Source organism: Anopheles darlingi, chromosome 3 (assembly GCF_943734745.1).
Source record: "Anopheles darlingi chromosome 3, idAnoDarlMG_H_01, whole genome shotgun sequence".
Lineage (NCBI taxonomy): Eukaryota > Metazoa > Arthropoda > Insecta > Diptera > Culicidae > Anopheles > Anopheles darlingi.
This window is the reverse complement of record NC_064875.1, coordinates 57,674,877-57,699,541: the sequence shown is the minus strand read 5'-3', so window position 1 is coordinate 57,699,541 and position 24,665 is coordinate 57,674,877. Positions and strand designations below refer to the sequence as shown.

The 24,665-nt window shown below is 52.0% G+C and overlaps 3 protein-coding genes across 3 annotated transcripts in view; 2 read left to right on the top strand and 1 right to left on the bottom strand.

Moving 5' to 3' along the window:
- The window catches only part of LOC125957604 (peroxisomal targeting signal 1 receptor), a 2,731-nt gene extending 1,721 nt beyond the window's left edge, over positions 1 to 1,010 (bottom strand). Inside the window, exons 1-2 of the mRNA XM_049690435.1 lie at positions 336 to 1,010; positions 65 to 259 (exon numbers count right to left, since the gene is read on the bottom strand). Of these exons, the coding sequence (XP_049546392.1) occupies positions 65 to 259; positions 336 to 716 (576 nt within the window). The 5' untranslated portion in view covers positions 717 to 1,010. The remainder of the gene's footprint in view (positions 1 to 64; positions 260 to 335) is intronic.
- A 144-nt stretch (positions 1,011 to 1,154) lies between these two features.
- LOC125957612 (3-ketoacyl-CoA thiolase, mitochondrial) lies at positions 1,155 to 3,476 on the top strand. The gene is made up of 5 exons (XM_049690449.1): positions 1,155 to 1,342; positions 1,932 to 2,365; positions 2,449 to 2,754; positions 2,818 to 3,173; positions 3,249 to 3,476. Exons 1-5 carry the CDS (start codon positions 1,324 to 1,326, stop codon positions 3,328 to 3,330), a joined length of 1,197 nt encoding a protein of 398 aa, XP_049546406.1. The 5' UTR covers positions 1,155 to 1,323; the 3' UTR covers positions 3,331 to 3,476.
- Positions 3,477 to 4,358: 882 nt separating this feature from the next.
- Positions 4,359 to 24,665, top strand: part of LOC125957595 (uncharacterized) — a 51,136-nt gene continuing 30,829 nt past the window's right edge. The window contains exons 1-3 of the mRNA XM_049690415.1: positions 4,359 to 4,657; positions 14,221 to 14,894; positions 21,702 to 24,084. Coding sequence (XP_049546372.1) covers positions 14,392 to 14,894; positions 21,702 to 24,084 — 2,886 coding nt within the window. The 5' untranslated portion in view covers positions 4,359 to 4,657; positions 14,221 to 14,391. The remainder of the gene's footprint in view (positions 4,658 to 14,220; positions 14,895 to 21,701; positions 24,085 to 24,665) is intronic.

The window sequence follows — 24,665 nt, the reverse complement described above, 5'->3', positions numbered from 1 at the left end:
AACAGACAAATACAAGCCGATTACAATCGCGTACCAGACAAGCCAGGACATGACTTCCGCTTACCTCGCTAGCATGCAGTCGATCCGCACGGTGACCGTATGCTACCTCGGCCATTTCACCCGCTGCCTGACGGATAGAGTTACGTTCCAGCTCATTCGTTGGTGCGTGGGCATCGAAAAAGTCCCGCGTATAAAGTATATTGTTCGGTCCCGCATTTGCTGTTCCCTGAATTGGCATCAACTGTGATTGTGACCAGACCTACGTGGATAAAGGGATGGATGTTAATCATTATCTAATTCTTCCATTGCTTTCTCCCCTGTCTCGTTGATCTTACGCTCGAAAGTTTACTCTCGCCAGGTCGCAATGTACTACCGCTAGCACCAGCGCCAAACTCTTCCACCCACGGCCCCGATCCGCTTGCCACGGTATCGATCACCCCTGGTCCCGGTACGATTTGCTGCTGACGGTGAAAGTTCTGTGCATCGATTTCACGCATCTCCTTCAGCAGCACGTCCATGCGGAATGATTGCGGTGCGGGGGCTATCTGTCCCATGAACTCGTTCACCAGCTCCCGATCCGTACCGGGTGCGAACGCGCTCCGGCCACCGGCCAATCCTTCGTCCTGGAACGCGACATCCCGACGTACCTGACGGCCCAGGTTCATCAGCGGATTCGCTCCACCACATTCCGGTTCTACGAGCTCCTTGAAGGACATTCTGTCTGGTGGTCAAGGTTCCGGGTATCCGAAGGGAGGCCAACACGCAGGAGCACACACACATACACGTAGGAAAATCTTCAAAACGCCTTCCTCAACAGCGAGCCACGGCGATTTCGGCCCGGTCTTTTTGGGGATCTTTCGCGCTACGGTTTTCCAAGTTTCCTATACTTTTTCTGGGCCAACGAGAACGACGGCGAAAGTTGCGAATGATGCTAATTTGTCCTTATCATCCTTATCAAAAAGTCAAAAAAACTTAAAATTTTCCCATTTTTAACGCAATTTCACGAAACAATAACAACACAGTACGAGACAGCCCATTTTACGTTAAAAATTTTGCTTTTTTCAGATAAAATGCTCATATTTTATCGACCATCGCTGTAAAATCTGTCAAGAAGTTTATATTGCACGGGTTTGAGAGTCCACCGTGGTGGCCCATGCAGCAAAAAGGAAAGTTTTTTTGTGAACGGTGGTGATTTTTGAAGAACCTTTTTTTCAAATAATTACACCGAGTATACCAAGAGAGTACCTGTTTTAAGTATACTCGCATCAACAAGTGGAAAGTTTATTCGTTTTTCTGTTAGTATCTCGTGAAACCTTCATAATCATGGCTGCTCTCACTAAAGGTAAGCTACGAATCGAAACGAGTTCAAGAACTAAAACAGCTGATTTTAGTTAAATCGAAACGTGTTTGTTAGTTAGTTTTACTTGGAAAGAGTTTCCTGAAAATGATTTTTAAGGAACTGCGAGTACTTTTGGATTGTACTTTGATCCAGAAGATCAGCCTGCGATCACCGACTCGGGTCAAAGTCCGCTCGACAGAGATGGCAACAACAACAGCAGGCGGCGTCTGCTGTTCTTCCACCTCCCCACCGGTGAGGGGAGATAAAGGCCTAAAATGTATCTTTTTTATTTTTAATTCCTGGCCAACAATTTCGGTGATCATCCAACGACGGGTCACATGACTTGGTTCCGTGAGATGCTCTTGAGGTTTTTATCATCGACAAATAGGCCAGATTGCCCCCTCGGAAGACGACGGTCATGGTCCACTTTTGCTGATATCACGAACTCAAAACATACTATACTTTTTCGTGATAAGGGGAGCGTTCCCGGCGTGCTTGCCGTGCACTGATGATGCTGATAATCCTGATAGTGGTATTCAATCATGCGCTGAACATATTTGGACTGACGGATTTCTCGTTTCTCCCTTCGCAGGAGTCTTCATCGTTGCTGCCAAGCGCACGGCCTTCGGAACCTTTGGCGGTGTGTTCAAGAACACGAATGCCACGCAGCTGCAGACGGTGGCCGCGAAGGCCGCTCTCGATGCTGCCGGTGTTAAGCCGGAGCAGGTCGACTCGGTGAACATCGGCCAAGTGCTGGTGCTTTCGTCGACCGATGGTGCCTTCCTACCACGCCACGTTTCGCTCGGATGTGGCATTCCGATCGAACGGCCAGCACTCGGTGTGAACCGTCTGTGTGGTTCCGGGTTCCAGGCGGTTGTCAACGGAGCGCAGGACATTCTCGTCGGAGCGGCACAAATCTCACTGACCGGTGGGGTTGATAACATGTCCCAGACACCCTACACTCTGCGGAACAGTCGTTTCGGTATTACTCTCGGCAACAGTCCCCCGCTAGAGGATGCGCTCTGGGTATGTAGCGAGCATGGTACGAGGACGGACCAACCATCTAACCGTTTGCCTATCGTTCCTCTCGCTCTCTTCATCTCCGCTAGACCGGACTGACGGACTCGTACTGTAAGCTTCCGATGGCACTGACGGCCGAGAATCTGGCCGAGCGTAACAAGATCGCCCGTGAGAAGGTGGACGAGTTCGCGTACCGGTCGCAGCAGCTCTGGAAGAAGGCCAACGATGCGGGTGTGTTCAAGACGGAAATCACTCCGTTCAAGCTGAAGATCAAGGGCAAGGAGGTGGACTTTGCCGTCGATGAGCATCCCCGACCGCAGACGACACTCGAAGGGCTCGCCAAGCTGCCGTCACTCTTCAAGAAGAATGGTTGCGTGACCGCTGGAACTGCCTCGGTAAGGAACGGTAGCCGGAAATGCAGCTCTACGTCATCACTAAACTAATTTGTTGTCTTTCAGGGTATTTGCGATGGTGCGGCAGCGGTTGTGGTGGCTTCGGAAGAAGCGATCAAGAAGCACAACCTTACCCCGTTGGCACGGCTTGTCGCGTACAGTACCGTCGGTGTACCACCAGAGATTATGGGCATTGGACCAGTGCCGGCGATCCAGAGCGTGTTGCAGGTGGCAGGTCTTAAGGTGGACGATATCGATCTGTTCGAGATCAATGAAGCTTTCGGTGCTCAAGCCCTTGCCTGCGTCCAGGAACTGGGCATCGATATCAACAAGTTCAACCTGAACGGAGGTGCGATTGCGCTCGGTCATCCGCTTGGAGCTTCCGGTTCCCGCATCACCGGTCACTTGGTACATGAACTGAAGTAAGTGTGAAAAGATGGAATATTGCCGTTGGAGTCGTTCTAATCATATTTTCCCTATGTTTTGCTTCGTTCTAGGCGCAAGAATCTGAAACGTGCTGTCGGATCGGCGTGCATCGGCGGTGGACAGGGTATTGCCGTATTGCTGGAAGCCGTCTAATCTTGCACCGAAGGCGCCGTGTTACAAAGTGTTACCTCATGCTTGCTAGCAACCTTCCGAAAGTGTAAAGTCAATCATCTTTATAGTGGTATTTTAAGAATCTGGGAGTGACACTTAAATCAAATGCATTTCTTTCCATTTCGTAACGGTGTCGTAATGTCCGTAATTATTTTTATTCCGAAATTTCATTAAAGCCATTTAGCTATTAAATAATTAAACAAATTAATCAATTTCAAGTCAACAAGAAGGTTCTGTTGCGCCCATTTTTCCACTTTTATTATTCTTGCCAAGTCATCCTAGCCTGAAAGGCTGGCCCGGATCCCAGATGATCATCCTTAAACAAAACCGGATCGACCGATCGCACCTCTTCGGGAGCAATAACCTAGAGAGTAGCGGTGTCAGTCAACCGGATTGTTGCAAATTAACCAATGGGCGACGGCAGCGGGGCTTCTAACAGGATGGTCGATCGGTCGCGTTAAGCAGGATATGAGACAAAACACTCTTGCTTTCGATCGACTGCATTCTGCGTCACGGTTTTGGTGAGAGAAACCGCATCCTCTTGGGGGCTAAGCATCTCTCGGAGTGCTCTCTCGACTGCGTCGGCCTGATCTCTGCTCTCTGCAGGTTTGTGGATTGCTTCAGGTTGGATTGCATTAAAGATCGTTTTGGTTAAGACACTTTACCTTAACAGGAATGTCTTTAAAAATCGATTCAATTTTAATTTTTTCCCGAAATAAAAGTTTTCTTTCTTGAACACCAAACAACGGCAATAGCGATCGTCGGTACGATCGGTTCGCTACCAACTCTCTCGCCAAAAGAGGGCTGCTCAACATTACTGCTCTTCAGCTTTACCCCACCTTTAAAGTCGCAGCTCGCCGAAGAAACGAAGAGAAAAAGAGCGATAGCGTCGCACTGAGAGCGATTGGCGCCGGTGGAGCACAGGTTTGCCGGATCCCCTGTAAGCTTGGCGAGATCAGGTTGTCGATCGGCCGTGGTGGCGCGTGTTTCGATCTCCGTTAGCGCTCCTCGTGATAGTCTCGTGCTTACGCGTGTCGCCGTACTGTGCATCTTCTCGGTTATCTGTTTGGTTGTGTCGCGCGCGCTTCATCCCGTGCGCATCCAGGATCCAGGTGCACATCTTCGCGGTGAACTGACCACGACGAAGTGGGATGAAAAGTGATAGTTTAATGGTTTTATTGTGATACATTTGTGTTGTTTTGTGCGATGGAGTTTTAGTGCATTTTAAATTTAATAAATTCCTCGTGGATTGTGGAGCCGATTGTGTGTGTGGTCAGGTCCAGTGCATGTGAATCTTCTCTACAGCAAGGTATGCATTAGAATTGATGGCCATATATTTTGTCAGCTAACATACCTGGAACGTAAATCCGGTTTGACTTCATCTAACTATTCGGTTCGGTGTTCTGCAGCAATGATAAGCCGGTTCGCAGGTTTGAAAAAAATATGGCCACCAAGCGCTGCACTCCATTTTGGTTATTCGGGATGTTCTGTTCCTTCATCTTGCATTGATTCGTACTCGCCATCCATTGTCTCTGGCCCGGCTAACGCTCCCATTTATGTGCTGCCGTGTTTGTCAACTGAATACCTTTCCTTTTTTGGGGAGTGCGCTCCAACATTCTTTAATCGCCGATGCCCCTAGAAAGGTTTGATGCTGCACTTTGTAATGTTCTGCGTAGTGATAAGGCGATAAAGTGTTAAATAGTGTACCAAACTATAACCTCAAATCGATGAAGCAACCATCTTTTTTCGAGCCGTACGACAGACCTGTGCCACCGACTTCCGTGTGCGTGTGTGTGATCGCGCACACCGGCGGCACACGGCCAGCAAAACGGCAAACATATATGTGGGAAATGTGTTAAGCGGAAAAAGGAAATCACACCGAATGGAACCGTGGTGTGGGAGGTGCGAGCGCCTTTACGCCCCCTCCTAGTGGAAAGCACGTGGAAAGCACACGCAGCTCTTTTTTGCGCCGGAACCGGGTGAACCAAAAAAAATAGTGCGAAATAAAATGGCGTGCGTTTGAGGTGGAGCCCATATTAGAGGAACCGGTGGGGCGAAAAAAAAGGAGATACCGAAAACGGTGTGAAGAGGTGGAACACACACACTCATTCTGCACATAAAACCACGGACACTTCCCATTGCAATCAGTGAACGATATGCTTTCGCCTCTATCGCGTTTTGTCGGCGAACCATGCAATGGCCACCGGCTGGCAGCAGGTGAAAAAGGAATAAAATTGGTGGCAGCAGCACAAATCGGTAAACAAATCTAATCCATCAACGATCGAGGCGCAACCAACGCCCTGAAAGCAAAAGCATGGAAATTTTCCAACCCACCTCCTCTCCATGTCTGGCCGGCCAGCCAGCCGGTCGTGATGATGAACTGCCGCGTCGTGGTTCGAAAATTGAGCTCATCAGGCCATCACGCGGAGAAGGAATCATGGCAGGCTTTTGGCGGGCCACCGAATTGAGCGCAACCGTGAAATTGGCCAGGGGCGGCTATTTGAGTTACCTTGAGAAGGCTCTGCTGCAGGCTTGGGTGGGCTGGCCGGCCTGGTCAGCGGTCGCTCGCCTCCTTTTATGCTTTCAATCATCTGCTCTACGCTGGAAGGTGTCGTGTGCGGACCGACGAACGAACGAACGAACGAACGAACGAAGAACGGGTACGAGACTCTGGATGGTGCCCCGTTTCCATGATGGGCGCGTGCTGGTTCCTGCAACGGGACAAAACTGGAATATCGCTCCCGATAAGACGCCTGGAGGGGGGGAAGGGAATCCCGAGCCGGTTCCAGATTGCTCCCGTTCCCGTGCTTTATGGCCGGGAGCAGATGGTGTGGTGCTTGTCTATTAGAGCTTAATTGATTGACGGATCATTTTCGCCATCAAGAAGGTGGCCGACAAAATGGCTTCCTATCTGGTATTACAAGTTGAGTGACTATAGCGCGTCCCTGTGTTATCCGGCAGCAGCTTTTGCGGTGTGTGGTTTGAGTGAAAATTAGAAATTTTGGTAATTAATTTGCTGTAGTTCTTTTAAAAGGTACTTATTTTAGGAGATTTCAAACTTCAACTACTATTTAGAGTATGTTGGTAACGATATGCATTTTCCTAATTTATTGCTTTTGTGGGGCGACATTATTGCATATATTTCGAAAAGAATCCAAGCAGGCTTATGAAGTACCTTCCGGGACAAGGGCCTTCAAATGCCTCCATAACAACTCCTGTGCATCGGTGACCTACATTTTAGGAGTTATTGATTCCTGCCTCCAACATGACCTTCTTGGGGAACACACTTGGGGATTAATGTTTTCGCACTTCTCAACCCTCGTCGGAAGGTATCATATAGCATCCAGCAATAAAACACAAATCCGTTTCACGCGTTGCGTAGATCGTAGATAGGGATTTGATTTAAATCCTTCCTTACGCCGGATAGCGGACAAAAGGAAGCGGATCAATCGGCATCTCAACACCTTTGTGGGCCCCATCTTCCGGCGCAGCAAACGAATGTCCGATCAAAAACCGGAGAATCGACAAAATCCGTGACAAAATCAAATGCTCTCAGGTGTCACAATTAAATTCCATGTTTTATGCTACCCACGGCCGGATCGTTGACGGTCTGTTGTTGTTGGTTGGAATTTTATGTTGGCCATCGTAAACAATAAATCCAAACGGAATGCCATATTCTCTGGCCTCTACGCTGCGGGCAAACCGTACAGCATAAGCACGGTTTGGAATCCAGCACGAATGGCACGAAGGGAATGCAGCATCACCAGCTTCCAGCTCGTGTGCATATTTTATTCGGTTTTTCGAGGTTTAATTAAGTTCCCGTTTTCCGGAACCCATACCACGACTGATGAACTTTGGTTGGTGTAAGTCTCCGGGCGGCTTTAAAACACCTCTCATGCCAGGCGGCTCAAGCGCGTAGTCCGTACATTAAACGGTTTTCCATCTCACTGGGCTGCGTTTGAAGTTTCATTTCGCACTCATCGCACGAGCATTGTGCCAGCCAGCCACCCTGGCCAGAGATCACCCTTCCCCGGACCTTCCAGTCCAGCCCTTTTTCAATCAATGTGTAACTGTTGCGAAATTTGGCACAACAGACCACCGCCAGCGCAGCGAGCGAGTGCAGCGGCGTGTACCAACTCAACGCCAACAGCAGCAGCAGCAGCAGCAGCCAGAAGGTGCAACATACCCGGCCACTCTTTGCACTTGGCACACCAAAACCACAGTTGGTGGGTTGATGATGGTGATGGTGGTTCCAGCGATACGCATGCACCGTCCACGTGGATGGTTGCCCCCCCTTCCATGGTAGCAGCGCAGACCTTTGGCTGCGCAATGCTCATTGCACTCGGTCAGAATGTACGGCCCCCGTCTCCCGGCTCCCGGGCGTTAGATTCCCACCGCGCCTCGGCTGGCCGGCCGGCTGGCTGGCCGACTCGGCCTCGAAAGTGCAATCTGCAAACCCGGCTGCCGACTGAATGGGCGCTAGATGAGCGGCGATGCCGAGCTGGCAGTGCACACCACACAGCCCGGGCTGACTGAAGCCTTTGCCAGAAGAAGCATTTGTTTTTGGCCCCGTACGCCCCGGTGACCGGGACATGATTTATGCGTCTTGTTTTTAGTGCTTCCCGTGACCACTCCGGGGTGGAACTTCTAGCCCAGGCTCTAGAAGGTTCGCGGGTGTTTGCGGTGGTGCTGCTGGTGGTGGTGCTGAAGCGTTAGTGTACCGGATTATGCTGTGGTCTGTTCAGATGAGCATGCAGAAACCTACACGTAGCACGGGTATGGTCGTCAAAACTCGGCTCCAGAGGCTCAGAATAGGACGAGTAACTTTGTGTGTTTTTCATCGTTAATCGTTCCAATAACTTACCTATTTCTACAGAGCGCTTCGTGTCGAGGTGGTCGTGGTGGTGGCTGGGCTGTTTTATGAGACCTTGTAGAAGACAGGCGAAGCTGTTGTTGCGGTTTCAGATGAGTTGGTTTTTATGATTGTTTTTCGAGAGGGAATTTAGCATTTATAGATAGATTGTTGTTTCGTAAACGCTTTGATGCAATGCATTTGCTATTTCGATGCAGGTGCATTGGAGGTAGATAAAGTTGTACATATTTTGTTATTTAAAATATTAAAATTGTTCCTAAACCTTTCGAGCTCTACAGATGGAACAGAGTTATGAATGTCCTGTACCTACTCGTATAAATAGTGACTCGTTGAAACCATTGTTTCGTTGCTGGTATTCGAATTGAATTTATGGCAAAAACCTTACATAAAAATAGTTTATTGCTGGCGCCTACCCACCAATCTACCAGACACCACGGTGCACGGAACTATAACTTCCCGAGGATATAATGTCCTCACATCGTTACGGGGCCTCCACCTCCGCGCACGACATTCAAATCAGCGGTCGGATCGGATAATCGAGGCTTAACCCACGGCAAACTTGCTTTACTGTATCCGTCATTTGGAGTTCGTTCGAAGGGAACCCACTTCTGGGGTCACTTTCACTTTCAGCAGCATTCTGGTGCAGCATTGGAGATGCCGTGTATTTGGCCGGTGATTCCCGGTCGTCTGTTACGAGGTAGCTCGCGGTGCTTTCTTCGCTGCCGTCTACCGGCTCCACAGTTCACCATCCCCCGGGCATTGTGTGGCCAGACGCAGTGCGCATTCCGATCAGCAGAGCATTAGCCACCAAAAGCGCTGGCAGGAAAGTGTTTTCACGTTCTTCGTTTCAGTAAACCATCGATCCAATTGCTCACGGGGTGCCGTGCTGGAGAACAAACCCTAACGCGGGCCCCGTGTCCCGCGAGTGATCGATGGGCTTCACCGATCATTAGAGTGCATTGTGCATGCAATCTCGCGATCGTAAGCAAACGCTACCTACCTGCCCGTTTGTGTGGCTTCTGGCGCAAAGGGGATGGCCAAACGAAGGGATGGCAATCTACATCTCAATAAACAAATCAATCGCTTCTTGGCAGCCGGAGGATGCTGTGCCGGAGACGTGCCTAGCCTTCTGGAAGGTCCGCAGGTTGAGGTTATGTAGTCGTAAAGTGTCTCGTCGTTTCAGCAGATGCGTTACGTCCTTCTGTCCATCTGTCCGTCCGTCCGTCCATCCGGTGGGTTTGCAATCCGCTGGAACTGTATTGTTTGCATGCCGCGGACAAGCGAACATGCGATTGCGCAACGTGCGTTACAGCCAAAAGTCTATTTAGTATATTTAGCTACTGCTTTAGCGCCAATACGCATTGGTTTCGTGTCCCACGTCGTCATCGTCGTCGTCATTGTCATCGTTGTGTGTCTTAATGAGGCGAACAACACCAGTAGCAGTCCATTTCGCAACTAATTAAGCCTCATCTGGACCCCACCAGGAACGCTGGGAAGGCTGAACCTCCTTCGCTTAAAAACGATTTCCTGGACAGCTTTATGTGTTCACAGCCGCAGCGATGTGTTGGTTTTGTTATCTTCGAATGGCTTCGCTCTTGACCCACAACAGATCGGGCTGGTATCTAGATCGAGATCGCGATAAGCCACCGCTAGGATACGGTTACGATTGTCCTTTCGCTTCTGGCGCCAACCACGGTGACCATATTTGGGGCACCCGTTCCCTCGCTAGTATGTACAAGAGAATGCGATCAAATTTTATTAATTTTCCTTAGCCGCTCTGCAGGTTAAGATGCTGGTGCCATATTGCACTGTCTGGCTGTCTGTCTGGTGGTGGTGCATTAGTCGCATACAGGTTTTGGGTCATTGTGGATCATTTGTCGATTCCTGGAGACCTTATTCGAACCCGGTGACCTTACCGACGAGTGTGGATCGTGGGTTTTTACACGTATTGAGCGGGAATGCTTTGTGAAGAAGGCGATGAAGGTAATATCAACGGAATAGTTTGGAGTCTGGAGCCATCTGCACGTGACTGATGTAACGACACATCTATCTATATAGCGAGTACCACGAGATGGCACCTCGTATGTAGTCGCTAGTCCCGCATACACTCATGCTTCGTACAGGTACCCGAAGGTCAGCAGAAGATTCGAGATAAGAGAGACACCCCACTTTATGATGCAGACCGCGACACCATGCGGTGCGTTCGGAACGTTGTGCAACATATTTTGATGTCCGCCCCCGGCCCGGGACCAACAGAAACGCCCGAGGAGAGAGAGAGAGCAGTAGAAAGAGTTACCGTCCACACCCTGCCTTTGCCGTGTACAGTATGCATCATCACGCGAGTACAACAAAGCGCAACATAAATCTTGTATGACAGTTGAAAAATAATGACCAGTCGAGGGTCTTTGGTCCAGGGTTTGGTCTTACTTTTGCGACACCGCTCCTTTACTGGAACCGTCTAGCGTCTCCATCGACCCGTTACGGCACGCCTCTCTAGGTCAAAGCGGTTAGGACCCCCTGGCTGAATATGGTTCAGCAGGTCGCGTAGCAGCAGGTCGCAATGTCGGTAGTAGTACCGGCTACCAACTACCCGAGAAGTGTCTGTGTCCCGTCAAGTTCAGTCACCTCGCGGGTCCAGCACTGGGCCCCCGGGGTGGTGGTGCTGCTCTGGTGAGGCAACAATTATCTAATGGCCGCCCGCAGAAACCGTTCATTCAACCGTTGAACTTCAACCGGGGAGCCCCTTGGAGCCCCCCAGGCTAGCCAAGAGAAACAAAACGCAACCTCTCGCCCCACCGGTGGCCAAACCCCGTTCCCTTCGATCATGCCGAACTCGATACACTCCGGGGATGCCTTGTATGTAGGTTAAGCAGGTGGCTGCGGTGCCTCATCAGAGCACAGCTGATCGCCGCAAGGCTCCCGCAGGGGAGGGCGTCAGGTCAAAATACGCACGGCCTGAAACACTTAGTCATCCCCGCCCCGCCCTGCCCCCCTCCAAAAACAGATAGCACCCAAGACAGCCCACTGGCTTTCGATTGCTACAATTATTATACACCACCTCACACCCGGCAAGCACTGCACACTCTTCACTCGAGATCTCACTCGGTCGATCAGTCATTATTGAACAGCTCAGCTTTACGCCGGCGTCTGGACAGAGACCCGTTTTGCAAGGTTTGCACCATCAAGAGGGCCAAGAGGCCAAGAGCGACGATCGGCGTGCAAATGAGGCGAACCTAACAACAACAAAAACAAATCCCATCCCAAAACCCATCGCGTGGTTTTGGGAGCGGCCGATCGTCGATACTTATCTCACCTAACCACCTCGGAAAAGGAGCGCTCGACGTGGCTCGTTGCTTGCGTTGTTTTGGCAGCTTGTTGTGGGGTGATTTGGCAACAAGGGGAGGGGGCTCTCTAATCGTTACACCTTTTGATGTCCACTTCACTGCCTCTGAAGCGCGAGGCGCCATCTCCCTTCGCTCACACTCGCGTTGATTGTCACCTAACGCGCTGGTCCCTGGCTCAATGCTGACCCAAATCTATCAAAATATTGATTCCCCCGACAGCGCAGACGCGTCGCGTTGTGGTTGTGAAATCCTGCTCCGGTTTGCCACTTGTGCGTGGCACAGCGGCTCCTCATTTGAGGCCGTTGATGCCTGCCCTCGATGTCTGCCTAATTGCATTGTATTGTATGAGCAGGACATTTGCACAGGACCAGCTACAACAACCGTTCGTCTCGAATCGTCTCCGTTGGCCAGCGATCTCGAGCAGCTCAGCGTCTTTCTCTCGGTTTGCCTCTCGACCACCTCTCGATCTCGAAGACAGGTTTCGATAGACACACCAAACATGCATCCATCCACAAGCACACACACATACGCGCGCGCGTTGGCGCTCGATCCGACTTTGATCCGTCGATTGATCACTGCGCTAAACCGATGGATCCGGCGAGGGGGAGGGTAGAGGCTCCATCCAGTTCAGTTGCGGGTTTTTTTTTGTTTTTGGGGGGCAAAATCAGTGGATGACTTCCACACTGGCGCGCCGGTCCGCACTGGGGTGCGGTCTTTGGATGAAGCCATTGAGGTGGTGGTTGTCTGTTGCGGCTTGCGAAATCTGGCTCCGGGACGGTGACCCAAATTTGTAACGCCGGCCACCAGTGACGCGAGGCAGACCACATTGAACGGAGCGCCTGACCTGGCGTCGGTTCGCTTGCTAGAGATAGAGCCGTTGACCAACAGTGGGTCACTTTTGACCAGGTGCCCCCGAGTGCATTCGAACCTCTTGTCGGTCTAGTCTAGGGGTGGTTAGGCGGCGGCGGTGAGGTGTCTGTGACCCCCTCAGGCAGCAGGGACTCCCTACTGGAGCACCCCTTCGGTGCTCTAATGGAGCGATTAGTGAAAGTGATCGGCACGCGCGACCCTTCGATGGTCAGCGGGAGGGAAAGGCCCCCGGGGGGCGGGGTAGCACCGTTGACAGAACTCTTTGGCACGGCGGCGGTCGCGGTCGTGGTCGCGGGTACAAGCGCAGATATATGGCCGTCCAAAGATGCCTATAAAGATTGTCAGCAGCAGCAGCAGCCGCCGGACCGCGGTCCAGTAGTGTGTCTGTGTGGCCACAATGGGCCGGACAAATGCGTTTGCCCCCTGGGTGATCAGTGATCAGGTTTTTCGCCGTACATCATGCGGGCATCGGCGGGCATCTGGGTCCCCGTGAATGCCGCTCGAGTATGTTGACCAATACAGAGTGTTTGCAGACATTTTTGCTCAGCTCAAAATGGGGGAGAACACTTGCGCTGTAGAGTGATCCCACTCCCTGGGACACAACATCATGCAGAGCACGGATTGTTCGTCCGTTTGCACTCAGACTCAGGCCTTCAAATAGGTAGGCTGCTTAATGGAAGCAGTACCGTTTGTGTTCGACTTTCCAGAGCAAAGTATTCGAAGTCGATCATCGCCACCACGAGCTTCTTTTTGGGCGACAACTTCGTGATCTCGCATATTCGCATCGACCAAATGAGTTCGAGCTTCTGGAGCGGATAGATAGAGCTCAACGATATAGACTGCCTTTCCAGTGCTCAAAGTCTACCAAGAAGCCACCTAACCTGACGACGGCAGCAGGAAGTACGCTTAAAAATTGATTTGTGAGCCATGCGGGGGTTCTGTAGCTTGCCTTCCCCTAGCGGTGCTCCCATACGAATTGTCCTTCACTATGTGAGCGTGAGATGTGTCACAATAAATCCTATATTGGGTTACCCATCGATAGTATTAGGGTCCGTTCTGACTTCTGCGGGACGTCTGCTGGTCGTCTTTATGCGATTAACGCGGTGCCCTTGTCCTTCGGTTCCAATTAGTCCGACCCATCCGGTTCCATCAGCCGTCAGTCAGTGGGCAGTCAGTGGGCCAGCTTTGGGGATGATGATAGACGAGAGCATGCACAGCACAGCACGGCAGCTAATTGATGACGCAGACGCATCGGATTCGGATTCAAATGGACACCACCTTCCGTTCGATCCGTTCGATCTGTTCGATTCCGTTCGGCTGCTGTTCTGCTGCAGAAGGGGCAGCCAATGGCCAATGATAATTAGCGCGCCGCGTATCGTTTGTGCTCATCGGATTAATTGTTATCATAACTGAAGGTTTTGCTGTCATCGGCCAACGCTGTGTTGATTAGCTGATTTGAGAACGCACGGCGAGCATCGACTGAGTAGGCGCGTTAGCTTGGCAACACGACTCTTGGGACACGATACCGGGTAGTTAATGAGCCGATAGGTGAAGGCAATCGAAGGAGGAAGAGATCCGTGATTTGCTGTATCTTCAGCTATCCAAACATTCGTTAATTTGGCGAATTAAGCTGTATTATCAGATGGCGTCTGCTGATTTTCGGTCTGTGCTGTGATGGTGACGTGCGATACAACAGTAGCTATACTGACGCCTAGCTGTCAGCAATCGTCAAACGACGAATTTACTAATTAATTTTTTAATTTTTTTCCATTTCTTCATTTTTAGGTTTTCTTAAATTGATCGCGCTTCGCTGACGTCTCCGATCGGACCTTCATGTGTGACTGAAGAAGCTGAAGATATGACACATGCCTTGACGAGTGATCGTCGTCCGCACAGCAACACAAGCATCACGCGCCGCGCCGTCTGCCGGGCAACCGCCGTAGCCTTCGCTCCGCTATGCCCACCATGTCTTCGTCGTGGATCGAGAATCAGTTGCCGAGTCCGGTGAGCGTCCGGAAGTCCCCAAAGGTCCGTGATGATCCCGGTGGCGGCGGTATTACAAAGTCCCCGGAGGAAGCTTTTGGGAATCTCAGCAACCAGAGCAACGTTTCCGGTGGTAAACCCTCGGTACCGCGCCGCATCGGTGACATCTTTCGCAATCGACTGAAGCTGGCCGGTGCGGCCGCTCTGCGCTCCTTCAGCACTAGCCTCCCGCAGGAATGCAACATGCGGTCGGATGTGGAGAGCAGCGTGGAGGTGGTGCCTTCACCGAGGACACCGAAGCACGGTTCGAAGGTGAAGCCTCGCGACTTTACCTCGCTCGATGCGGTTGTGATCGACGAGCGACCAGGTGGCCGTACCAGTACGCTGATCGGATCCGCCAGTGGTGGTGGTGGCCTGAGAGCACGCCGTAGCTCGACATTGTCCCGCCAAAGGACGCTACAGCGCACGTTGAGTAGGTTAGTATGGTCGCGGCTTTTTGGGGGATCAATTTATCTCGCAATTAAGGGGTTCCGTTTGGATGAGAGCTTTGGCTCGGGGGTCGGTGTCTGCGGACCCTCGATGTGTGTGTGTTGCTCTGCATCTGCCGAGGTCTCCATCGCTCGCTGGAAGGTTATCCCTTTTTTTTGTTCTTCTACCCTTTATTTGAATCACATTCTTCACAGACCTTAGTATCAATTAGTAGCCCTTCGTTCGTACGGCGCGAAGGTCCCCCATGTGGCGCCCTCTCCAGAGCGGTCCTCCGGTCCTCGGGTCTCGGTCGCCACGGGTCACAGCGCCACTCCGCGCACCGTGGCGCCACTGATTGGCGTCTAGGTCGAGAGACGAGATGTACTTTCATGGCGTACGGATATTTCGGTTGATAAATTGTTACACGATCCCCACGGTGTACTTGATCTTTTTCTACAAAATACACACACGCACGCACACACGCTCGCACACATATGGCCTCACCGCGATCCAGTCGATCTGAGGTGATCTGAGGCAGGCCGCCGCGTTCATAATTAATTAAGCGGCCACTTCTCTTCAGTCCATTCTCATCCACCACAACCACAACGTCGGACGGGGGCGTCGGATGGTTCCCTTTTTTTTACGAGAGTGGTCGCGACGGCGACGGCGACGCGACGTGGAGGTTAAGGTCGAAAGTGTTTGTTTACAAAACGGCCGCGCGATCGCGAACATCGAGCGGGATCCCCGCGGTACTGGTTGGGCCGCGGGGGAGGGGGACCTTCACTCTCCGCCGTAGACCGCCGGTACCGAACGGATTGACCAGCATCGTGAATGCGGCTCTAATGGGTGTGAAATTCCGCGGCACGAAGCAGCAGAGAAACGGCCCCGGTGATCCGCATTGTGGCAGCCATTTGCGGAAATTGACACGTTTGGGGTTTGGAGGAGTTGGGATTTATTGATCTACGCGAGTTGCATACTGGTGCAGCTGGTTGCTGGTTGCCAATGGAATTGATTTAGCATGCCGATTGGAGTTCCAGCATTTCAATGCTGGAAACAATGGATTAGGCTATGGCTGTTGAGATCAACATTGACCTGTGTTGGTTTAGTAGGCTTTGAATGGATGAGGAATCGAAATGTGGTTGCCATCCTGGTAGGCCTGGTAGTGCTTTGTAACTATGGGCTGAAGGGACCATATGCCCGAAGCCTCATGGTCCACCGTCGGCCATCAAAATTGACCACTATTGTTTCACAAAAAATATGCATTAATGTTGTGCAATGTTTAGAGGACGCTCATCCCGCTCATAATCACCGGAGACGGATGAATGAACCGATTAGACCCTTCAACGGGGCCTTGTGCGGTATGTGCACAAGGCATGGGCACATTTAGAAATTGAATAAGATTTTTCCGATAAACCGCCAAGGGTGCGCACCCTCCGAAAAGTCTCTCTTCGGACCTCACGACTCATCCAACTCCTGCAGACGTACAGCATAACCTTCGCGTGAGCGGAAAGCGTGAAGATGATGGTGCGTAACGCGTACGGCATTTGCAGATGGATCTGCCAGTTCCGCTCGGCCAATACCGCTGGCACCGATCCGGTGGACCATGCGCCAAGGGGGGAGGATATACATATTCCAAAACGTTGCTCAACGCTGCGAATCACCCATTGGGGCCCCAGAGATTGGCCCCAGGAGGGCAATCTGGGAGGGTGGCGCGTGTCCACTAAACGGTACCGTTTAGAAGGGGTCACCGGAACGACCTCCTCCGTGATCCGTGATGCAAAGAGTGCCGCACAACGCCACCGCGAGCGAACCAATTAGTCGAATATCATCCATTTTAATGATGCAAATGTGAATCCAACACCAGCGCGCTTGTAAGGCAACCGGGGTCTCATAGCGATTTTGCATAAAACCGACCCCGATATGGGGTTGAAAAGGTGGTCCCATGGGGCACGCGCACTAGCACGGCCAGTGCACTTTCGATTTGCGTGAAGAATCTGGACCTAACCAAGAACTGACCTATGACGAGTCGCGCCGTCGACGCCGACGGCGTGCAGAGGTATGAATCGGTCGGTCAAAGCGTGGCCAAAATAGGATAATCACGATCTGCTAGACTCCGGCCGGTCTAGGGAGGGAGGGGATTGATGCCGCCAAGCCAAGGATAGTTGAGTCGCTAGCGCTAGGCGCTAGGAACCGACCCTATCCGGCCGCCGCGTTGAGTCATGCCTTTTTGGCGTGCGAGGGAGATGAATTTGCCAGCACGAAGGTCGAGTCCCAGAGGTACCAGGCCAGCCAGGCGTCAAATCGAATCACCATTAATAGTGTTAATTTGTGGTACCAAGAAGCGGAATTCACTACCGGCACACCGGCACACAGGCGTCAATGGGTTTCCTTGGTATTTGATGGATTGGTTTGATCCTGTTCCTGGCTCCACAAGAACAGGCACTAGTTTCGGTTCCAGAGGGTCTTAAATGGGGTTTAGAACCGTTCAACTGTAACCAGGGAGATAGTATGCATGGGTTGGCTTCAGGCAACAGTTTTTAACCCGTCACGTCATAAAACCTGCTACAAGCGGCCGTGTACTACGACGACGACGACCTGCGGCATAATAAACTCCCGACAGATTGTGCCATTCTGATGACATTTATCTTCAGCAGAAGGAGGAGAAGAGGGCACTCTCTTGCATTCATGGACAAACTAGAGCCACCGTGGCCGTGGCAAGGTGGCGTCCGAAATTGGTTGCTTTGTGCTGGTGACAGGCAATTTTTCTTCCCGCGATAGCTTACTACCGCTGATAACAATGGTGCGGCCACCACTGACGCTACAAGCAATCCAAGTACACCGTTCTGGTTGGTCTGCGTGGTGCAACATTTTAAGACTCCAAAAACGGGTAGCGCACCGTTAAGAAGGAACGGGAGGATGTAACTGCCGTACATCACGGCCATACCGAGCGCACGAGCGGTTCCAGCTCCGCAATCCAGGAGGAGCTTTGTTGCGTGGTTTTCCAGTCACAAGACGACATCCCTGTGTGTCTATGTCTGGAATGAAGATTCATTTTACAACGGCTTCGAGCGCGGCCATGAATTGGCAATAAATCTGCCAAGAATTTCACTTTCGAGCGGTTTCTTCAACGGCCGCGGCCTACTGATTGCGCGGCCTGCACACTCGACGTTGTCTCGACGTAGTCGGTGCCGATGCCGATGCCGCAGAAGCAGAAGCCTTTGAAGCACAATTTGCCTTCCGTGCGTTTCCTCTCTACCTGTTTCACAGTTTTCGTTAGCGGCCTTCGGTTCGATGGTCGACCTGGACGATGCAAATGGAAACCCCGCTTTTCTCAGCCTCAGAGTTGATTTGCGTGGTGGTGATTGTGGCCATTAATGCTCGGTGGATATCATTAGATCTTGGCCGGCCCCAAAAATCGATCACCGAGAGTACCGAGGCGTGTGTGTGCGTGAAGTGCTTAATGATGTTTTCACTTCTATCACTCATCATGCTGCCTTCTTGCGCTGTGTTCAGTGTGACCTACTACTGCGCCACCGGTTTCGGAACTCCCCCGGTGTGGAGGGGGCCGAGCCATTCAATAGCAATCGCAACAGCATCACTCCGCCGCACCATATCAATCGCAGATGAATCGTGAGTGGAACTCAAAGCGCGAATGACGAAAGCAAATGTGAAATGTGTGCAACAAACTGGCACATTCATCGCTCATCGCCGGAATGGGGATATGTTTTCGCACGGACAAAAACCCCGGACAACCCACCGTCAAACCGGAACCCGGGAGTTTGACCTAGAAAAAGCGCCGCCTTCGCGTCCTAGCGCAGCGAAGAGAACGCCGATTCCGTGCAATGGTCCGGTTTCCCGGTTTGAAAAACTGCATCCGATGTGGTCTCGCTGCTGGTGGTTGGTTGGTTGGTTCTGTTGCTGCATAGCCTATCGTTCCTCCTCGTACACTAGTATGATGTGGCTTCCGGGGAAACTGGTTCGCATTACTTTCGCTGGAAAAACGAGGCTCGCGGTGAAAGTGAAGACATTTGCTAGGATTTCGATTGGCGCGGATGGCCTTTGTGCCTTGGCTGCGGCTTGTGGGGCTCTGGTGGTAGGGGTGGGGAGTATTCAGCTTTTGCGAGGGCGTATGTGCCCTTTTATGTTAATTTGTATTGGCAATGGTTTGCTGGTAGAGCTGCAAAGGGGAGAAAGCACACGATCGGAACATTTGGAAGTACGTGACTGGCATGCTCTTAATTGGGAGAGCATCTCCTCTTTCTTCTACTGGTACTATAGATACCTTTGCAAATAACTGATGTCGGATATCCTAATGGCCGATGAGGTTTTTATTATACTTCCGCTTCATTCGTGAATGCACTGTGAGTCTGTGAGCAAGAAACCAGAACCAAGAAGCAACAGCATGCAGTCTGCGCAGTTTCAATCCAGAAATAGGTTCCGTATGGCATTTGGCCTATGCTTCATGTCTCCATCTAGCTTCTACACTGCTCACTGATGATGCGGGTTGTGTCCAATTCCCTTTCCCATTCGATTGGACACCCGATTGCGGTGTACGACGTGTCTGCCATACCTTACAATATTGCACCCCCCAAGTGGGAAATGGTTCGGAAATAGATTGTTCCACCAAGAGAATGGGGGGTCAATAGGAGTCAAAAATAACTTACGCCGGGTGTCCTCCAACTAGTCTTGCAGACGTGTGTTTGTGAAAAATCGTCCAGACTACCGGAAAATAGCCGATGGCCATTTTCACTCGTCTTGTGATAGCGAGAATTGGGTGAAAGTGGACTTCTTCTTCTTCTTTTTCTTGACAAGTGGAACCGATCCTGGAACCGATGGATGCTCCTGCAAGTGCTCCTAATCGTTGCACACCGTTCACACCAGTTGGGCATCGTATCGTGTTTGTTGTCGAAGGTGGTAGGCGAGGGAATCGGAAGACGAGTGTCAGAAGCCAATAACGGTTGGTGTCTTGGCGATGTTTGCACTGCTTTCCGGTTAGATAGCTGCTGCTGCTGGTGCTGCTCCGGAAATTGCATTCTTCATGCTTGGGAACATGAACTAGTTGTAGTAGTAGCAGCAGCATCAGGTGGCTTCTGAAGCATTCCAGTCCAGACGCTGGACAGCAATCAAGTGTAAGATGATTGGTATGTGTTATCAGTTTTCGCTTTCTACGACACCAAAGTTCTACCGAAAGAATGACTTGGTCATGGGAAAACGGACGCTGAACCGGTTATCATCTTTCGAAGCTTTGTTGAACCGATAAACAGTCTTCCATACAGACATCTCGTTCATCTTTACAGTTTGATTGATTAGCATTCCTTCCGGCTGATGATTTATCATCGTTAATCGATCGTTTTCGCACGCGTCGAAAGGCCATTCTATGGCGGTGTAAATAATGTTTCCGTTTTCACCAATTTATTAGCTGCTAATTGGTGAGTTCCACGCGAACGCCACCTTGAACGCGACGCGAGATGGCGGCGAGAAGATTGATCGCGACTCCGTTCCAGAAATCGCCGAAGCGCCGATGTCGGTTTCCTATTGCCAAAACATTTTGTTCGCCCCTTGTCGCGACAAGGTAGCATATGAATCTCCGGTGGCCGGTTCGTTCTGGTATTGAACCTAGCGCGGAACCGCGGTAATCCGCTTGGAAGGTTAGCATACCAGCCAGCTACTCGCTATAGCCGTCCATATACGAGATCTCGAACGACACTAGCGACACATCACGCCGCTAGGCCGTGTGAGGCCATCAGAGACGGTGTGAGACCTTGCGCGTAGTGCTTGGAGCCGTCGGCTGCAGCACACTTCGAAGGACCGTTCGAAGGCGAAGGCGTTCTGTGCTCGCTCCATTAGGCGGTCGGCCACCGTTTGAGAGGTCGTTCGCGGTCGCTTGCGCAACACAACAACAACTGCACAAGGTTCCATTAGACGACGATCGCGTTGACGATCGCGATCCAATCATTTGCTCCAAAATATCTTTATGCAAATCGGTCAACACCTTGGCAAGGTTTGTGGCAAATCAATCGATGATTGGCTCTATAATGAGGCACAGGCCGTGTGGTCAGGTTGGGTGTCGAGAGTACTGGGTGCCGATCCGGAGCTAGCAATAGCTGACTTTCACCTGCGTCACTGCCTTTTTGCTAATTCCGACCTCCCCTCAACCACACCGCCCGGGCCCCGGGCCGATGCATCTCTGCAGGAGGAGGGCTCCTGGTGGCGCGAATGACCAGATTAACCACCGTTGGCCTCCGTTCGGCACCCAAGTACCAAGTGCGTGATGCTGGTTGAAAGCGAATGAAAGTCCTACCGAGCAGCCTATGGCAGAGTTCATTGACTAGTAGCTGCCCGTGGTCCGGTATCGCTGCATCGCATACCCCTTCCACTCCCCCCCCCCGGGGGTTGAAGTACGTCCAGAACCAGCTGGTCATGGAATGGTGTCACAGCACAGCGAGCGCACGCTCGGCGGTGCGTTTTTCCTTTCGTTGGTGAGCGCGCGCGCACGCTCGCGATGTGGTTGTTGAATTGCTTGTAACCAGTTTGGTTGGAAATAGATAGGTCTACGGTGTTAGCCAACAGTTGGAGTGTCGGTTGACCGTTCATGCTGGGTCATAAATGTTTTTAGTGCGCCGGTCAATCATAACTGGAACGCGTGTGTGCGTTGGTTGCGATCTGGCTATCTAATGACATGCATCACTGCACAACGATTGCACATAGGAGCGCAATCCGTTCCGTTGCGCTAAAGGAGTAACCTGTATATCCTCCCCTCGCCCGCTGTGAGACTTAATCTCTTATCTCTGTGTTTGCCTCTTCAACTTTTACAGTGTGAACCCGCAGTTTGTGGATGACGATGGAGCGGTCGCAGGGGACGAAACTGGCTACAGTGGAAAGCAGCAGCAGCAGCAGCAGCAGCAGCAACATAGTCGTTACGAAGACTGCTCCGGCAAGATGAAACAGGACGATGCGGTGACGGTGGGGACCCGTACGATGGCGGACTTTCATCGCCAGACGCTCACCGGCGTGGGACGGCCGGCGGATGGCAAGGCACTGGATGGCCTTGGCCGTGGTCCGACCGAGCTGGCGCCGATGGAGGAGGTCGTCGTTGGGAAGCCACCGAGCCGTGAACGCATCAACTCTACCTCACACTACTCGACCGAGAAGAGCGGCTCGTCGGGTTACTACAGCACCAACCTCTACTCGACCGGCGGTTCCTCCGTTGATGAGCACATCTACTGCGAACCGATCGATCGCCGTACGGCGGGTCCGTTGGACTCGGTTGGCGGTCAGCGTGGGGTCAACGGTGCAGGTGAGAAGAAGTCGTCAGCTACCGGAGCACCCTCCAGTGGAGGCGTTATGGGTACGAGAAGCACCATGAAGCGTCGAAGCGAACTGGAACTGCAGGCGGACAAGAGTATACGGTTGGAGCAGTACTACTATCCGGCCTCGTTGGCCTCTCCGGTGCAGCCAGTTCAGCTTAATGTGTTACGAGCGGCAACGATGACCTCCAACCAACACCATCAGCAGCATCAGCAGCAGCAGCAGCATCCGCAGCAATCAACGAAAGCGTCATCAACTGGTGATGGTGGACTAGGAACGGAACAACAGCAGCAACAGCAGCAGCAACAGCAGCAGCTTTCTGTCATCATGGAGGGTACTGATGGGCAGATACCGCGCCCTATATGGCCCCTCGATACGGACGACTCGCTGATGGACATCAATCTGGAATCCTTTCGGATGGCGAACCACAGCAGCCAGAATTTGATCGGTTTCGAGAGTCCGTCCGTGCTCTCCTCGATCTCGGATGGCGAAGCGTACCAAAGGGATCGACAGCAGCCACCGGGAGCAGCTACTGTACCCGTGGACGCAGAGCATCCGACGCGCAAAAAGTCCCAGTACGAGGAGTACCTTGAGTTCCACAACACTCGCAACATCCTGGAGCAGATCCGTGGCAAGCTGAACACGCTGCTCGAGCAACAGCAACAGCAACAGCAGCAGCAGCAGGACGCGGACCAGACTCGTCGTTCACCGGGTGGAAGTGCGATCGGTTCGAGTACGAATCCCTTCTCCAGTGCGTCGGAACTTGAGCGAAACATTGCCGTGCTGAAGGCGGACCTGGATGGTTATCTGCGCACGATGAACCAGAAGAACGAGAACGAGATCGGACGCTTCTGCAAGGGTATGAGTCGGGAACCGAAGGTGTTAGCGGTACAGAATGCGGTCGAGCAGCGTAATCGGTCCCGGTCCGGGTCGATCCTGAGTTTCGAGCATGAGTACGAGTTGCTGGAACGCGGCCAGCATCCGCCAGCGTTCGGTCAGACGACGGTGTTCGGTGGTGCGAGTAACTCGACCGTCGGTGGTGGTTCATTCATTCCGTACTATCAGGTGCTGGCACCGCTTGATCCCGATCGACGGGGGATCGATGTGATGCCAAGGGATGAAGGTGTTCGGCCACCGGCAGCACTGCCGGCCTCGGTGCTGGCACTGAACCGTCGTAGCCCTCCGAATCCGTTCGCCCAGGAGGTACGCAGCAGTCAGATGTTGCAGGCCGGATCGTCGAGTGGTGCCGGTGCCGGTGCCGGTCTACATTCACTGTGCTGTCAGCAGCGTTACCTGAATAATGACGAGATTCGCGTTTGCAGTCGTTACGGTGGTTGTGATCGGAATGTGACGATCGATATGCCGACCCGCGGTGATCTCGCTGTTGACGAGGGTGATGAGGATGATGAGGACGATGAGAGCTATATCCGGGGGCTGGACTATGGTGCCATGGTGGGCCGTAGTGTAAGCTGCCAGGGTGATGATGGCGTTGAACGGGGCCGCGGTAGTGGAAGTGTCAGTATTGGGATACCGGAGGATCCGGATGTGGAGCGAAGAGGAGGAAGGGGCCTCGGTGGTGGTGGTAGTAGTGATGGTCGCAAGCATAACGGTGATAGTGCCAGTGATAGTGGAGAGCGCCCGATGGCGCACTGTGATTTCAATCAGCTGCAACGCAACCTGACGCTCGAGCGCATCATTCTGATGGAGAGCCTCGGGAAGTCGCGCAACGGGCAGTTCGGTGACAAGGAGAAGATGCTGCTCGAGTGGCACCAGAACAAACCGAGCTGCTGGGAGCTGTACTACGGAGCGAACCGGGAGGAGCATAAACCCCACCAGACGCTCATCCGGAAGATGAAACTCGGACGCAAGAGTACGGTGTGCATTTCTTACGTAAGTACGACGTGATTTTCCATGATGGAGATGAACGATAGAGAACACATTTGAATATCGAACGACATAAAAATAGAAATGAATTCAGCGATTCCGATTCGAAACTCATTAATTTTCATAACTAGCAGCACGATCGGACCAGCGATCCGTCTGTGAAGCAGCTCTGGCTCCAAGGTCACCATAGATTGACAATGCCATTCTTCTTCTTCTGGTTTAGCGTATGTGTGTGTGTGCGTGTGTGTGTTGGCTAACAAGAAGCCACCGGTTCGCGGATGACATTTTTTACGTTTTTGCCCAAACAGCCCACGAAAAGCTTATCATCATAAACCTTGCCGTGTCGTTCGTTCAGTCGGTGATTTGATAGGTTTTTGCTCTCCGATGGCGCCATTTACGCCTCGACATTGCACGGTATAGTTGGCGCATGGATACGGTGGTGTTTTGGATACGGTGGAACGTGTGTCTGGCCATCAAGCGCGATCACATCGCCGTGGTATAAGATTAACTGTTATCATAGGAGGCTGGTTTGTCTGAGTCTCTATTTTTTTTTGTTTGTTATGGCAGACAACAGTTGCCAGACGACC